General features: G+C 36.1%; 1 protein-coding gene across 1 annotated transcript; it reads left to right on the top strand.

Moving 5' to 3' along the window:
- Positions 1–7558: 7558 nt before the first annotated feature.
- Positions 7559–17206, top strand: LOC149948636 (uncharacterized). The gene is made up of 5 exons (XM_090171121.1): positions 7559–8096; positions 8252–8359; positions 8482–8867; positions 16945–17008; positions 17067–17206. Exons 1-5 carry the CDS (start codon positions 7559–7561, stop codon positions 17204–17206), a joined length of 1236 nt encoding a protein of 411 aa, XP_090027247.1.
- The last annotated feature ends 448 nt before the right edge of the window (positions 17207–17654 follow it).

Raw genomic sequence — 17654 nt, 5'->3', positions numbered from 1 at the left:
TCGCCCTCCGAGGGTTCCAATATTGTCCGCTGCCTCCCATGGCTTTTCACACTTGGAGCGTTGATAATCGCTGATTGTGAAGGGAATACCGGAAATTGATGGGGTCTTCCATAAAGAACGCGTTGGAGGTTCTATTCCCTTTAATCAGTCGAGAAAACGTTTAAAATAAATAACGAAGTAATGACGACCCAGTTAAAAACCATACCAACATAAGTGTAAGCGCACGATGTATACAACTCGATAAAAATAAACGACTGAAAAAACGAAATAAAATACAAATAAAACGAAAGATATTTAAAATTAATGGGAATAGAACCTCCAACGCGTTCTTTATGGACGACCCCATCAATTTCCTTTATTCCCTTCACAATCAGCGATTATCAGCGCCGCAGGTGTGAAAAGCCATGGGAGGCAGCGGACAATATTGGAACCCTCGGAGGGCGACAGAAATACGAGAGGTTATATTCCCTTTAAAAAAACTGATGCTAATAAAACGTGAAAATACCCTCCACGTCACGCACATTCGAAATACGCAGAAGTAACGTTATACTATATCCAGTTTAAAATATTAGAGTATTAAAAAATAAAAATAACGAATAGAAAAATACACAATAACAACCCAATCAATCAGACTTCAGAAACAAAACTCATAGAAAAATATTATAACGCAGTCAAGCAATGAGACTTCAGAATCAAAATAATAAAACGAAAGATATTTAAAATTAAAAAAACTGATGCTAATAAAACGTGAAAATACCCTCCACGTCACGCACATTCGAAATACGCAGAAGTAACGTTATATTATATCCAGTTTAAAATATTAGAGTATCAAAAAATAAAAATAACGAATAGAAAAATACACAATAACAACCCAATCAATCAGACTTCAGAAACAAAACTCATAGAAAAATATTATAGCGCAGTCAAGCAATGGGACTTCAGAATCAAAATAATTCATAGAAAAATATTATAACGCAGTCAAGCAATAAATTAGTTCAAATACTTAGAAATCGAGCAATAGAAAATATAATATCAAGAAGCACAACACCTTACCATTCACAAATACGATTTTTCACGTTATTATAATGAAACCGGATAAGCTTTTGGGCATGACTTACGCTCTTAAAGGTTCCTCTAAGACTGGACGATTTTGCGGGAAAAAGGAAATAAACTTATAAAATAGTAGATACAAAAATAAGACAGAACAAGATTAAAGCAACATAATTTCATTCGTAAAAAACCAGATAAGGCCAGTGATGCCAGGTCGCAAAAATGGATTTTCCCTTTCCGACACGTGAAATTTCCCTTTTTGAACAAACATTTCCCTAGTTTTCCTAAACCCTAAAAACAATGATATTTGCGTAAAATAATTACTTGGGACGTTGTAAAACAAAAATAACAAATGTCCTGAAAAATAATACTTTTATTTTACTAGAGCTAGAGCGGACTCGTTCATGTGGGCCCGTTATTTCGGCTTTTGTCCCATTGGGTCGATTCTCATTCAACCGAATCCCGTTCGACCGACTGTCCCATCGACCGACTATCCCATTCGACCGACATTTTGTTTGCTCACAAGTGAAAGCATGAAACCTAACCTAACCTAACCTAAACTATCCTTATCTAACCTAACCTAACCTTGCCTAACCTTACCTAACCTAACCTAACCTAAACTAACATAACCTAACCTAACCCAACCTAACCTAACCTAACCTAACCTAACCCCAAGGGTTGGTCAGTCCGCGAACTCGGTGTACACTGTCGTACCTCTGACTGTGCTAATAAGAGTTTATGAACTCGTTAAAATCCGTACCTTTAACAGTACTAACATTGTAAGTACCCGAACTCGGTGTACAGGTCATCCCAGGACCCAGAGTGACTTACCCCTCGACCTAACCTAACCTAACCTTACCTAACGAAATAAACAGATTTCAATTCTATAAACTTTTTCGGATAAATGGGATTCGACCCAATGGGATTGCAAAATTAAAATTCGATCAATTGGGAAAGTATATTTTTTGATTCGATCCATTGGGAATTCGACACATTAGGATTTTATCCAACGGGAATATACCTTATTTAGCAGATGACTTTCCAAATTGACCCAAAAAAAATTTCCGGGGTGCCAGCTAAAGCGAATCCGACCAAATACTTAATATTGTACTAATTCACTCTTTCATAATAAGTCCATTTAATGAAGGTCTGCCATTTATTATGTTAGCTTTGAATAAAATCATTTTTACACTCGAATTTCCCTAGATTTAGCTCATTTTTGGTCGGATTTCCCCTTTCCCTTTTTACCGCCTTTAGGGGTCAAAATTTCCCTAGATGTGGGAAATTTCCCTCAATCTGGCATCACTGGATAAGGCCTTCATAAATTCATTCATAAAAAAATTCAAGACTTTATTACCTATTATGCGTACGATGAGTGTCTTATTTGCAGTGAAGCTAGGCAGCTATCGGTGGTTCTGTGATAGAGCGCTCAACTGCCAAGCCGAATGGCCTGGGTTCGAAACCTGGGTGGCGCATTTGTTTTTAATCAATAGAGAAAACGCTAAATTAGAATTTCTTCGATGCAATAGTTTCAATTTCAATTCTATTTCAATTAAACCAAAATTTCGTACTCTATTAAATACGCTTCCGATAAAGCTGAAGGTCTAATTTTCAATGAAGCGTAACAAGTGTAGGTGGTTCTGTGGTACAACGTCCGCCTGTCAAGCAGGAGGTCTCGGGTTCAAATCCCGCCCGATGCGATCGCAAATTGATACTAAGACGAATACCGTAAGCAATTGGTGGAAACCATGTCATTTGGACGTTGAGACGTTTATCGTAACCCTCAGCATTCGGTCCGTCCCAAAAGTCAATAAGAAGAAGTTGGAGAGCAAAGACGCATATGCAAACTCAACACTCACAACCGCCATAACACAAACTCAACACTCACAACTGCCATGCCCCGGTAACGCGTTTTGGACTTTGCCCCCGGTAACGCGGTCGCAGAATAATAATAATAATAATCAGCTAGGCTAATACCCAAGGCACCACCTTAGGCCTAAGTCATCATGCGACTTTTGAAGCCCTTAAATCAGGTGGCCGGGTTACAATGCGTAGGAGGGTGGTGGCAAGCCCTGCATGCCACGAGATCGAGCCAACAGCTCCCTACACTAACTATTACCGTTAACCTAGACAAGTTTTTATGGAAGGGGAAACCGAAGAACTCGGGGGAAAACCCCTTAAACCAGTGGGGAGAGAACTTGCAAACTCAACGCAGAAGGAGTTGTTCCGAGTTTTCACCCAGTGCCACAAGCTGGGATCGAACCCGGCTCCTCTTGCTGCGAGGCGAAAGTGCTAACCACTCCGCCACCCCACTTATAGACACACACACACACAGACACGATGATTGTAAAACCCCTCCTAAGGGACATAGTCCCCTCGGAGAGGTAAAAATATAGAATCCTTACTTCAATGGAAAAGATGCTGTCGTGCTGTCGTTCGGCTGTTCATCGCGCAGCGTTAGGGAAACCATGGATTAAACACTAAAGGATGTTTTTTTTTTTCGCTTGTCCGGGGACAAAAAGTGTAAAATTTTTACCCTAAGACGTTTTATTCGCCTGTTCTCGGGGTAATATTTACCCTGTCCCGAATTTTGTTCGCTTGTTCCGGAGTATTTGGGTTACACTTTTTACTCCTCCTCGAAAGGAGGTGTAGAGGGAGTAATCTAGTTTTGTCGTCTGCTTAAATTTCGTTTCACGAAAATATGACGGGAAACTTTTTATAAATAACCTTTAACCTTTAACTACTCCCTTCTTACTCCAACTCGTTTTTTTCGTCAAGACAGAATTGAAGTAAAATGACGTCATATGGCTACACTTTTTAACCTGCTCAAAAAACCCAGAAAAGGCGAAAAAAAACCACCTAGTCTGTAACCTTGCCACCTATCGGCGCGAGCCCGCAAACCGGAAATTGTTTTCTATCCAGGGGCAAACAAACACGCGTGCAATGATACTTCGTTTATATACTTACCAAAGATCTTTATTTTAGGATTTGAAGCTTTGCAGTTTCAACCTTTACACTATTTACTATTTGTAATATTAAACGAAATTGAAGATTGATAAACGAAGCGTGTTTTGATCCATGTGGTTATAACCTTCAACTAAAATAGCAGACAAAAATCACGAAATTTCAAAAACCAGCGAAATTTAAAAAAAAAAATACGAGATGGCGCTTCAAAATTAAATCCGGTGCCCATAGGGGAGTTAAGCGCGGGTGGAGGAAACACGTTACGACCGAGCCAACGCGAACTCGGCATTGAAATCTTAGCTTGTGGAACGTCCTTTAGTGTTTAATCCATGGGGAAACGCTCATTTCCCCAACTTGCCATTACCCCAACCACAAATGCTCCATTTCCCCAACTGTTCATATCTCCAACCGTTCATTTCGCCAACTACTCATTTCACCAACTAGTTTTTTTTTACGGAGTTGGTGAAATGAACAGTTGGGGAAATGAATAGGTCATTTCCCCAACTGTTCGCTTCTCATGAACCCGTTCCGGTTGTCCCCCTTCGACTATAGACACCGCGGGACAGAGGGCAAACGGGGCTCAAAGGTGGCGCCTACACTTCTCTGGAGTGTACTTTAAAGAGGAGAGCTGTTAAGGGTCAGCTGTGTTTCTTATGCGCTTACTTCTAAATAAAGCGGCAAGGAATAGATAACTAAATTATTAGAAATTATCGGTTTAAAAACGGCAAATAATATGTAATTAACTCATAAGAAGACGTTATGGCTGAGAGATCACAACCCGCCTTAACTCCAGATGAAAAACGGCTTAAGAGAAACGCAGCAGCGTGGAATAGATACGCGGCTAAAAAGGCTAATCAAACTATACAACAAGGCTTCGACGTTAGCGATTACCGCCGGGGACTTTATGCTGCAAATAGTGAGAGTTTGAACAACTCGCGGCGAGACCAATATGCTGAAAATAGTGAGAGTTTGAACAACGCGCGGCGAGACCAATATGCTGCAAATAGTGAGAGTTTGAACAACGCGCGACGAGACCAATATGCTGCAAATAGTGAGAGTTTGAACAACGCGCGACGAGACCAATATGCTGCAAATAGTGAGAGTTTGAACGAAGCGCGGCGGGAACAATATATCGGACATCGGGAAACATTAACTGAATCACGGCGGGAACAATATACCGAACATCGGGAAACATTAAACGAATCGCGGCGGCAACAGTATATCGAAAATAGTCCCAGTAATCGCAGAGTAAAACATAGCGGGCGTATACGGCAATCTGATGCGTGTAATGTTTCAGAGTTTAATGTTGGAGAATTCAAAGAGGTTTGCCAGTTTTGCAACGCTAAACATTTTACCACTGAGCGTCCTTCGGATGGAAAATTTACATGTTTTTGCCAAAAAGGAAAAGTTGTGATAAACCGATTTCATGGCTATCTTATGACGGGAATTCAGCCGGATTGTAAAAACTTTCAAAACAACATCAGACAATTCAATAGTGCTTTGGCATTTGCGTCAATGGGTGCCGGGCTATCACACGTCTCTGGCCGTGGTCCGTATTGCTTCAAGGTACACGGACAAACGTATCACGTAACTTCTACCAGTGTCGTGCCCGAACACGGGAATGCGCCTCGCTACGCTCAGTTGTACTTTTTAGATACCACGGAGGCGGTTAACGCGGGAATGTCTTCCCCGCAAAATCAGTAATGCGAACGTGCAACTATGGATATATTATCAAAGTTTATGACCGAGAAAAATGTGTTAGCTCAATCGTACAAAATGCTCTCCGAACTGGAGAGAGAATTAGATCTGAAAGGAAATGGAATCCCAGCTTTAACGTTTTCTTTTCGCAAAGACGCCAAAGACGACCAGAGAAGATACAACGCCCCAAGGGCCAACGAGATCGCTGTTGTCTTCCGCAACGCGGACGGAGAGCCACCTTTCGAAAGGGACATCAGAGTTTACAACAAAGCCAGTAATTTGACACAAAAGGTATCCATACTTCACCCGAAATGTGATCCTATGGTCTATCCGATTTGGTTCCCTTTTGGCTCCGATGGCTGGAGTGCCAATTTAACCGCTATAGGATCACAAAATCTCTCAAATGGATTATTATTCTCATCTACTGTCTATTAGAGATTAATTCAATCAATTCCTCTTGGCGGGGAAATTAACACAGCAGTTTGTCGTCGACGCCTACGTAAAGACAGAAGCTAACCGACTGAATTTTATAAGAAACAACCCGCGACAATTACGGGTAGAACAGTATAGCGGTTTGATGGACCATTTAAATTCCAGGGCAACAAGGCAAGGTATGAAAGTGGGAAAGGCCGTAATATTGCCATCCACGTTTCAGGGAGGTCCACGTAATATGGCGCAATCCTACCAAGATGCTATTGCGATTGTCCGCAAATTTGGGTCGCCTGACTTATTTATTACGGTGACCACCAATCCGAAATGGCCGGAGGTGCAAACAAATTTGGGCGGCTGTACTCCCGAAAATAGGCCCGATCTTATCGCCAGAGTTTTCAATCAAAAACGTAAGAATATACTAAAAGACTTAACGGAAGATTCTGTTTTAGGCCGAGTGCAAGGTAAAGTGCACGTCATTGAATTTCAAAAGAGAGGTCTACCTCACGCCCACATATTGTTGATTCTTCAAAGCGAAGACAAACCGAGGACGCCGGAAGACATCGACAAATCAGTTTGGGCAGAAATCCCCAATCCAGATGATCATCCAATTCTACATAGTACTGAAACAAATGATTCCTGGTCCCTGTGGTAAATTAAATCTTAATTCACCATGCATGGTAGATTGAAAATGTACCAAAGATTTTCCAAAAGATTTCGAAAAACAAACCTCAGCAAATGTCGATGGATATCCTCGCTACCAAAGAAGGCCTCTTGCCGATCTCGGACGAGTACCTTACGCAGTAGGCACCAAAGTGGTTGACAATAATTGGGTGGTTCCATATAACCCATATTTTCTGCAAAAATACAACTGCCACATAAACGTGGAGATTTGCGCTACCTTTACAAATACATCTATAAAGGTTACGATTGCGCAAACATCGAGATCGGTGAACATTCCGCGGGAAAAACTCTTGACCACGACGAAGTTAAATCTTTCTTGGATTCGCGGTACATTAGCGCCCCAGAAGGAATGTGGAGATTGTACGGTTTCAGAATGCAGCACCAATCTCACCCAATAGTGCGCTTAGCGATACACATGCCACAGATGCAACCTTTCTATTTCCAGGAAGGTAGAGAAAAACAAGCTTTAGACAGAGCACACATTAAACAGACAACTCTAACAGCTTGGTTTAAACTTAATGAGCGAGACCCGCACGCGCGTCAGTTTCTTTATACCGACATTCCGGACAAATACGTTTTCAACAAGCAAAAGTCCGAGTGGAAACTCAGACTCTGCGGGAACGTCATCAGCAGAATGTACACCATCAGCCTTGCCGACCAAGAAAGATACCACCTTAGGCTTCTCCTTTTACACGTCCGGGTGCGATGAGTTTCGAAGACTTAAAAACCGTAGATGGAGTGCTTTAAAGAGGCAGCTTCGCAAAGGCATTTGTTAGCTGATGACGCTGAATGGGATGCTGCGCTCAAAGAAGGGGCATTATCAAAAATGCCTAAACAGCTACGGCAGCTTTTCGCCTTTATATGCATATTTGGAGAAGCTATAAACGTTCCGTTGCTTTGGGAAAATAACAAGGAGTCACTTTGCGAAGATTTCGTTTTTCGAAAAGAAGCTGACACGGAAAATCTGGCTTTACACGAGATTAGCGAAACCCTGGCGGTTCATGGGAAGCTGTGTTCATCTTTCGGCTTAAAAGAACCAACGACGCCTCCATCTTCAATACCTAATGAAGAATACTGTGCCGCGTTTGAAGCAGTTCAAGGAAAGCTTATGGAGTCGCAATTAAATTTGGACCAAAAGAACGTTTTCAATTTAATTATGCGCGCAGTGGACGACGACAGTGAATCTGAAAGATGCTTCTTTATTGACGGACAAGGTGGCACTGGAAAGACATTTTTATACAACGCGCTTCTCAGTGTGTTAAGAGGAAAGGGTAAAGTGGTTCTCCCTGTCGCGCCTACGGGTATTGCAGCTACGCTACTCAAAGGGGGACGAACTTTCATTCGCAATTTAAACTCCCCGTTCCTCTGTTTGAAAACTCGGTTTCCAACATTCGGAGTAACACTATTGATGGCCGAAAAATCAAAGAAGCCGTACTGATCATCTGGGATGAAGCCAGCATGACTCCAAGTCACGCCCTTATGGCAGTCGATCGCCTGCTACGAGAGCTAACGGGCAAAGGTCTTCCTTTCGGAGGTAAAGTCACGCTTCTAGGTGGAGATTTTCGTCAGACTTTGCCGGTTGTTCCGCGTGGCCACAAAGTTGCGGTTATACAATCGGCAATAAAATTTTCAATTTTGTGGCCAGTTTTCAAACAGCTTCGTCTTACAGAAAACATACGCACGGGGTCAGAAAAAGAGTTCGCGGATTGGCTGGTGCAAATAGGAAATGGACAAATTTCCAACTCCAACCAAGAGCAATTGCTACAACTGACTCTTTGGTTGATGAAATTTTCGGTGCTTCGTTTACTATAACCGATGCAAAATCATTCGCCGATAAAGCTATTCTATGTCCCAAAAATGAGCACACATTCCATTTAAACGATAAGATTTTGAATAAACTCGAAGGAGAAAAGAAAATATTTTATTCTATTGACTCTGTTCAAACGGATTATGAGCAAGAATGGCTTAATTTCTCAACGGAATTTTTAAACACTTTAACACCGTCTGGAATGCCATTTATTTTGAGACGTCGGCAGTTTCCGGTTAGACTTGCATTCTCCATTACAATAAATAAGCCGCAAGGTCAAACCCTTCAAAAAGTCGGCATTTTTTTGCCAGAACCAGTTTTTGCACACGGACAACTATACGTCGCATTTTCTAGAGTTACATCGGCCATTACACTTAAAGTAAAAATATCGAAAATGGACTATCAGGGCCCACTTTTAAATCGGCGAGAAATAATTTTTACAAAAAATGTCGTGTATAAAGAGGTTTTGTAAAATTTGTAAAAAAAAACCTTACGTACATTGCGATTAAAAAATACTTTTATTCCCATATTATTCAAAACAAGTTGGCAAGCCAAAATATACCTCTCCTCTGAAGAACTGTCCCTAGTGGTATTAATTTCTCGAGATGACCCTTAAAGATATCTCCGCAGTTATTTACTAAAAACGTAATCCCGGTTCAATCCCGCCCGGTATAAAATTTTAATTTTAATTAAATAATTGAGACGAAACAACCGAGTTTAATTTATTCAGAATAATTTAAATTAAGTAGTTACAATAGCGAGTTAGACGTACTAAAACAATGTACAATTGAATTTAACCCTATTTACAGAACAAGTTTATCAGTTAAATATAATACGAAGCAAATTTTAATGAAAGAAATATCTACAGAGAGTATTTGTATTTTTCTCGCTTACGACATACTTGCCGCATCTTTAACGCTCATTTTATTTCAACACTCGCCCTTGATGAAGATACCGTAGAATAGCTATATTCGACATCTGGTAGTGGACGACTCGTAGACCTCCTGTTGACGTTCTGACACATGCCGCATGAAAAGACCAATACCGTCCAATTTCCAATATCATATAATGACTCGCACACCCAGGAAATCAATGACTGCATTAGGAATCGTAGATGTCCAAATATCCACACCAATAAAAAATGAATTAACAAGAAGCGAAAAACTTACCATTCACAAAGCACAGAAAGCCCCTTGACTAAATAATAAATGACCGTAGACGGAATAGTTAGAGCTCTTTATAAATAAAATAATCGAACCAAATTGATGAACTGCATTAAACATCTTAATCAGTCGAGAAAACGTTTAAAATAAATTACTCAGTAATGACGACCCAGTTAAAAACCCAGACCACTATGTAAACAACTCGATATTTTCTTCATAAATGAACTATTAACCTTGAAAACTAATACGCTAAACACACACGCAATAGATAAAAAAGACTGAAAATACGAAATATATTAAAAAAAAACTAACGGGTTCTACCCTTTAACCATTTTATCTGCTGACTGCGCTAAAACAAAATTTGACCTTTAAATTTTCATACGTAAAATATTTAGACTTTAACAAGTTCACAACTTAAAAAACAAAGTTCAATAAACAATATATACAGATATTGTATTCATCCGTTTAGTAAAAAAAACGCCTTATCATAATGGTTCCTTTACTTTAATATTCTCTTAGGAAGTCATTGGCTCGGCGGTGAACTATCCGCATGGTAACATTGCGACCCGAATTCGATTCCTGATCACGATCAAATTTTACATTAAAATACTTAAATATTTAATTAAATATAAGATTAATATAATTTATAAATATTTAATTAAATATAAGATTAATATAATTTATAAATATTTAATTAAATATAAGATTAATATAATTTATAAATATTTAATTAAATATAAGATTAATATAATTTATAAATATTTAATTAAATATAAGATTAATATAATTTATAAATATTTAATTAAATATAAGATTAATATAATTTATAAATATTTAATTAAATATAAGATTAATATAATTTATAAATATTTAATTAAATATAAGATTAATATAATTTATAAATATTTAATTAAATATAAGATTAATATAATTTATAAATATTTAATTAAATATAAGATTAATATAATTTATAAATATTTAATTAAATATAAGATTAATATAATTTATAAATATTTAATTAAATATAAGATTAATATAATTTATAAATATTTAATTAAATATAAGATTAATATAATTTATAAATATTTAATTAAATATAAGATTAATATAATTTATAAATATTTAATTAAATATAAGATTAATATAATTTATAAATATTTAATTAAATATAAGATTAATATAATTTATAAATATTTAATTAAATATAAGATTAATATAATTTATAAATATTTAATTAAATATAAGATTAATATAATTTATAAATATTTAATTAAATATAAGATTAATATAATTTATAAATATTTAATTAAATATAAGATTAATATAATTTATAAATATTTAATTAAATATAAGATTAATATAATTTATAAATATTTAATTAAATATAAGATTAATATAATTTATAAATATTTAATTAAATATAAGATTAATATAATTTATAAATATTTAATTAAATATAAGATTAATATAATTTATAAATATTTAATTAAATATAAGATTAATATAATTTATAAATATTTAATTAAATATAAGATTAATATAATTTATAAATATTTAATTAAATATAAGATTAATATAATTTATAAATATTTAATTAAATATAAGATTAATATAATTTATAAATATTTAATTAAATATAAGATTAATATAATTTATAAATATTTAATTAAATATAAGATTAATATAATTTATAAATATTTAATTAAATATAAGATTAATATAATTTATAAATATTTAATTAAATATAAGATTAATATAATTTATAAATATTTAATGAAGTATAAGATTAATATAATTTATAAATATTTAATTAAATATAAGATTAATATAATTTATAAATATTTAATTAAATATAAGATTAATATAATTTATAAATATTTAACTAAATATAAGATTAATATAATTTATAAATATTTAATGAAGTATAAGATTAATATAATTTATAAATATTTAATTAAATATAAGATTAAAATAATTTATAAAGAGTTAATTAAATATAAGATTAATATAATTTATAAATATTTAATTAAATAGAAGATTAATATAATTTATAAATATTTAATTAATTATAAGATTAATATAATTTATAAATATTTAATTAAATATAAAATTAATATAATTTATAAATATTTAATTAAATATAAGTTTAATATAATTCATAAATATTTAATTAAATAGAAGATTAATATAATTTATAAATATTTAATTAAATAGAAGATTAATATAATTTATAAATATTTAAAATGATGTAGAATAAATTATAGTACCTAACGTTATAACTTCGTAAAGGACATTCGCCACAGCTGTTTTTTAGAAAAACACCGTAACTTAACAAGCGTTGGTGGCTGAGTGGTTAGAGTAAATCTCTTGCACGCAGCAGACCCGGCGCCAATAAATCGCAAATTGATACTAAGACGAATACCGTGAACAATTGGTGGAAACTATGCCATTGGACGTTGAGAGGTTGCATAAGACTCAGCACTCAGTCCGTCCCATAAAATCAATAAGAAGAAATTGAAGAGAAAACGCCCGTACAAACACAACAGACTTAACACCCACAACCGTCAAAACACAAACACAACAAACTAAACACCCACAACCGTCGTAACACAAACTCAACAATCACACCGTACACATAAACATTACAATTATGAAATATCCAATCAAACTCTCGCGACGGTGAGCGTTAACGAAAAATCACCATACAAACCAAACACGTTGCACGGTGGTTTTGCCAACCCTTCGACCTCGTTCCCTAATTCCTAGCAACTGCGAACGCAGTGATCAGTGGCATAGCTGATGGTCCGCAAGGAGAAACTGCGTACGCAATGAATAACGTTTGCACGGAAACTGCAGGACTGACACACACACACACACGGACTGACACGGTGATTGTATAACCCCTCCTAGGGGACTTTGTCCCCTCGGAGAGGTAAAAATTATTTTAAAGTTTATATTTCAAAAATTACATAACATACAACACGTGTAACTGGCTGAACGGGCCGGCCCGGCCAAAGGCGTGTATTCAGAAACACGGGAATATGTACTTTCAAGAACTTTCTACGCCCTTCGCACTTTTAGTCTTTTTGCAGATTTAAAGCTTGCATGTCATCTGTTGCATAACTAACACACATATGTTCACTTAGCTGCAAGCCCGAAAGTAATGACACCAACATAAGATAAGTAAAAGATTTCTAAGAATATGTATAATTTAAAATTAGTAAAAGGAATTCAAATGATTTTTCAGTCGGTCATTTGAATTAAAAGTCGGAATAGCTCTCCCAATTAACCGACATCTACTATCCCAGTTGAAGACGCTACAACTGGGAGGGGGACTCGAGAATTGTTAGCTCTCCCAAAAGCTATTAGGAAGAATCATCAGAAGGAAATAAAAATACGAAGTTTTCTGAAGACGGTTTCGGTATGGTACCGTACTTTTAACCTCTCCGAGGGGACAAAGTCCCCTAGGAGGGGTTATACAATCACCGGGTCTGTCTGTCTGTCTGTCCGTCAGGCCTGCGAACGCGTTCGCATTTTCGGGGCAAAGGGTAACCATTGCGTACGCAGTTTCTCGAAATTTCTGCGTTCGCAGTTTCTCGAAGGGTTGGTAAAACCACCGTGTGACGGTGAGCGTTAACGGATTTATTTGCGGTTGGGTTTGGTTTGGATTGTCTTTTTTTTCATCAACGCTCACCGTCGCGACAGTTTAAATTCAGTTTTATTGGATATTTCGTTATTGTAATGTTTATGTGTAGGGTGTGAATGTTATGACGGTTGTGGGTGTTGAGTTTGTTGTGTTTGTGTGATGATGGTTGTGGATGTTGTGTTTGTACGGGCGTTTTCTCTCCAACTTCTTCTTTATGACTTTGGGACGGACCGAGTGTTGAGTTTGTGTTATGGCGGTTGTGAGTGTTGAGTTTGCATATGCGTCTTTGCTCTCCAACTTCTTCTTATTGACTTTTGGGACGGACCGAATGCTGAGGGTTACGATAAACGTCTCAACGTCCAATAGCAGGGTTTCCACCAATTGTACACGGAATTCGTCTTAGTATCAATTTGCGATTCATTGGCGCCGGCTGTGAATCGAACCCAGGTCTGCCTCGTGCAAGAGATTTACTCTAACCACTCAGCCACTAACGCTTGCTAAGTTACGGTGTTTTTCTAAAAAACAGCTTTGGCGAATGTCCTTTACAAAATTAAGTTTTAACGTTAGGTACTATAATTTATTCTACATCATTTTAAATATTTGTAAATTATATTAATCTTATATTTAATTAAATAATTATAAATTATATTAATCTTATATTTAATTAAATATTTATAGATTATATTAATCTTATATTTAATTAAATATTTTAGTATTTTAATGTAAAATTTGATCGTGATCAGGAATTGAACTCGGGTCGCATTGTAATAATGCGGATAGTTCACCGCCGAGCCATTGACTTCCTTAGGGAAAATATTAAAGTAAAGGAACCATTATGATAAGGCGGGTTAATACAATATCTGTATATATTGTTTATTGAACTTTGTTTGTTTATTCTTTGGTACGGTTTTTTGTTTTGTTTTAAATTTTTGTTTAATTCTTAATAAAATTTCGTTAAACACAAAAAGTAGTTCATTGTTACCTTTTAACAACGCTTAGAAAAAGGATAATTATTCAAACCTCCCGCGGAAACTATATCAAAGTAATAATATAGCGCCACCGTGTGGAGAACTATCAATCAAACCGGGTAAAAAATATAATCTCTTCAATTTTTTTAACTTTAGTCAAATCTCGACGGGTCAAACAAAAAACATAAAATAAAAGTACATAAGGCCGTTGCCGTCTATATAGAAGATATAGTCATTCTTAGTTCTTGGCTGTCAGACGAACTACTACAGGACGGGGTCCTGGTGTCGGTCAAAAGTTATGAGGTAACTTTGCGGTTTTAATTAGTATGTTCGGTCATCGGTCAAGAAAAGAGTTAAATTGTGTTTCGCGTTTTTAACGTGAGTGAATGGACTTAAGTGTATGAACAGTGCGTGTTTAGGACTGAAAGTGTTAAAGTAATTGTGAACTAACTCAAGTCAGCTGTAAGATAAAATTGGTTGTTATTATTTTTTGAATTGGAATAACCTAATTATACCCTTGAAATTATCAACTCAACCTGTGAGGCTAATTAAGTAGATTGGAAGTAATTAGTAGCGAACAGCTCTCAGCTGTTAATTAAGACAGTTTATAGTTAGGTAGTTTGAATTTAGTTAAAATTACTCAGTATAATTTGTGATATTTACTGTAAGTGTGTTTTTAGACACTTGAGTACCAGTTCTGTACAATTACATAAAAGGGATATATATTGTTGGGTTATTGATGAAAGTTAAATCTAGAACGTTCCATTGACTGTTCTGAATAAAAATAAACATTTATAATTTTGCATAATTCTGGTTGCCATTTTATTTTCTAATCACTCGCCCACAACATTACAGTTCTGGCAATCCCGAATCAAATAAATTTTCGATATAACGGCGATGGGAAATTATTCTCGTAAATTTATCGCGCGGCCTTAGGGAATATTATTTTAACGAAATTTCGATAATCTATCGTTTAATTAAAATCGGCCAGATTCCGTTAAAATTATAAACCAAAAAGCGAACGGTCGTTATAATACCCTCTGTAGATATTTATTTCATTAAAATTTGCTTCGTATTATATTCAACCGATAAACTTGTACTGTAAAAAGGGTTTAATTCAATTGTGCATTGTTATAGTACGTCTAACTCACTGTTGTAACTACTTAACTTATGATATTCTGAATAAATTAAAATTGGTCGTTTCGTCTCAATTATTTTAATTATAATTAAAATTTTATACCGGGCGGGATAGAACTGGGATAACATTTTTTGTCAAATAACTCTGAATTGCGGAGATATATCTTTAAGGGTTATCTCGAGAAATTAATACCACTAGAGACTGCTCTTCCGAGGAAAGGTATATTTTGGCTTGCCAACTTGTTATTCATTGAACGACTTATAATTTTACGGTTACGATTAAAATGGCAGCCGTAACAATTAAAGGCCAGCGTTTGTTTGCTGTTTTATTATCAGCAATAGATGAACTTTTGTATTATAATGATTTACAAATTATGCATCGTAACTCAGATTTTACTAAATATGCGGGTTTAGGAACAATGGCTGGTCAAGAAAAATAAAAACGAAATAGGCACCAATTTGATTATGTGAACTGCACGACGCCATTTTTTCCCCGCGTACCGAACCGAGCCAACCTGCTTTTTATTTTGGTCCATTCGGTGCGTACCGGATCCGGACCGGACTCGTGGAACCGGAAGTGAAAAAGTCGTTCACCGGCGTACCGTACATTTTGGGTAGCGTCGGTACAAGTCCGGTCCGCTTCGTCGAACGTAGCAAATGCGTGATCGGAGGAATTAAAACCGTAAATTGGTCGAAAACATTATCGGTGTGTCGTTATTATATAAGAGCCAAAACGCGTTTAGGTCGCAAATCCAAACAAAACTACCTTCAGAAACAATTCCTTTTTAATGCTCGCGTTTCAACTCGCGGAGAGTTGTTAGTCCATTGGTCTGCACTTAGGATGTAATTGCCTTCTCAAATGGAAGGTGAACAGCTTTATAGCAACTGGCCCTTTCTACTCGAAATATATGGCATAAAGCAACACCTAAAATTACAACTTCAGAAGGACCTAACGCGATTTACGGGGTAGTCGCCCCCTTTTTGGAGGCTAGTGTTGTGGAATCTAACGGCTTCCATGCCCCGACATAGAATGTCAGCCAGTGACGAAGGCGTGCCGACATCGTATGACGGCGCCCATGGAAATGCTCTCGTAAATCCCGTGAAATTATTTTTGGTTGAGAAAGGCAAAAACATTTTAGAATAATTTTAAAAAATAAGTGCTGAGTCCAGTGCAGCTAGGAGTAAAATGGACAAACTAAAAACAAAGACGTCATTCAGAGTTATGACAAACATTCTGAAATAGATACTCAGAACTTTATTGCGACAATTATTCTTTCGATTATGGCGTATTTGAACGACCCAGCAGAACTTATGTTTCCTACTTTTCAGGTTTATGTGCATTTGTATGAATTTCTAAAAATGTCATTAGATAATATATGTCACGTTGTTCAATTACAGCCAGGGACAGCTACTGAAGAAATAATTAAAATCCTTCCATCACATCCATGCCTAGCAGTAGCGGGTAAGATTAAAACGAACCTCGTTTCTGTGTGTTTTCTTTCATGAACATGATTTTTTAGGTAAGCTTCGAGATGGAAATTTGTTCATGTTGGCTATGGATGTAGTAAATAACCATTTGTCAGGTGATAACCTTATCGAAACTGTTGGTGCTGTACTCGCGCTGTACTACATGGCCAATATAGAATACCCACGGGAGTAATAATAATCAGCTAGGCTAATACCCAAAGCACCACCTTAGGCCTAAGTCATCATGCGACTTTTGAAGCCCTTAATTCAGGTGCAGGTGTACATTGGAATTCTTTCAAAGGTATTTTATCTCAGTGGCGGATACATATGGGGGCCGTGGGGGTACCCCCCTTGACCCATGTGACTTGTTATTACACCCATAGGCCATAGCTCTAGATATCGTTTAGCGCCTTCCCTGGTTTTTTTCTGTATCCGCCACTTTCCTGTATTAGGTTTGGTGCCAAAATTAACCCAAAGAATCAAAGAGAGGCTTCAAAGTTAAACTGATCCATCAAAAAGTGTTAACTTTAGTTAATAAAATTGCCAAATACGATTGGTCACATGAATGGTAAGAATTTACATTCTAATTTGTTTCTTCTTATTTCCATGTCTATTTTCAATAGTGACGTGCAAGATGAAGA

This window comes from Leiobunum rupestre, chromosome 4 (genome assembly GCF_980474605.1).
Source record: "Leiobunum rupestre chromosome 4, qqLeiRupe1.1.hap1, whole genome shotgun sequence".
NCBI classification, from domain to species: Eukaryota; Metazoa; Arthropoda; class Arachnida; order Opiliones; family Sclerosomatidae; genus Leiobunum; species Leiobunum rupestre.
This window is presented reverse-complemented; position numbering and strand designations above follow the sequence as displayed.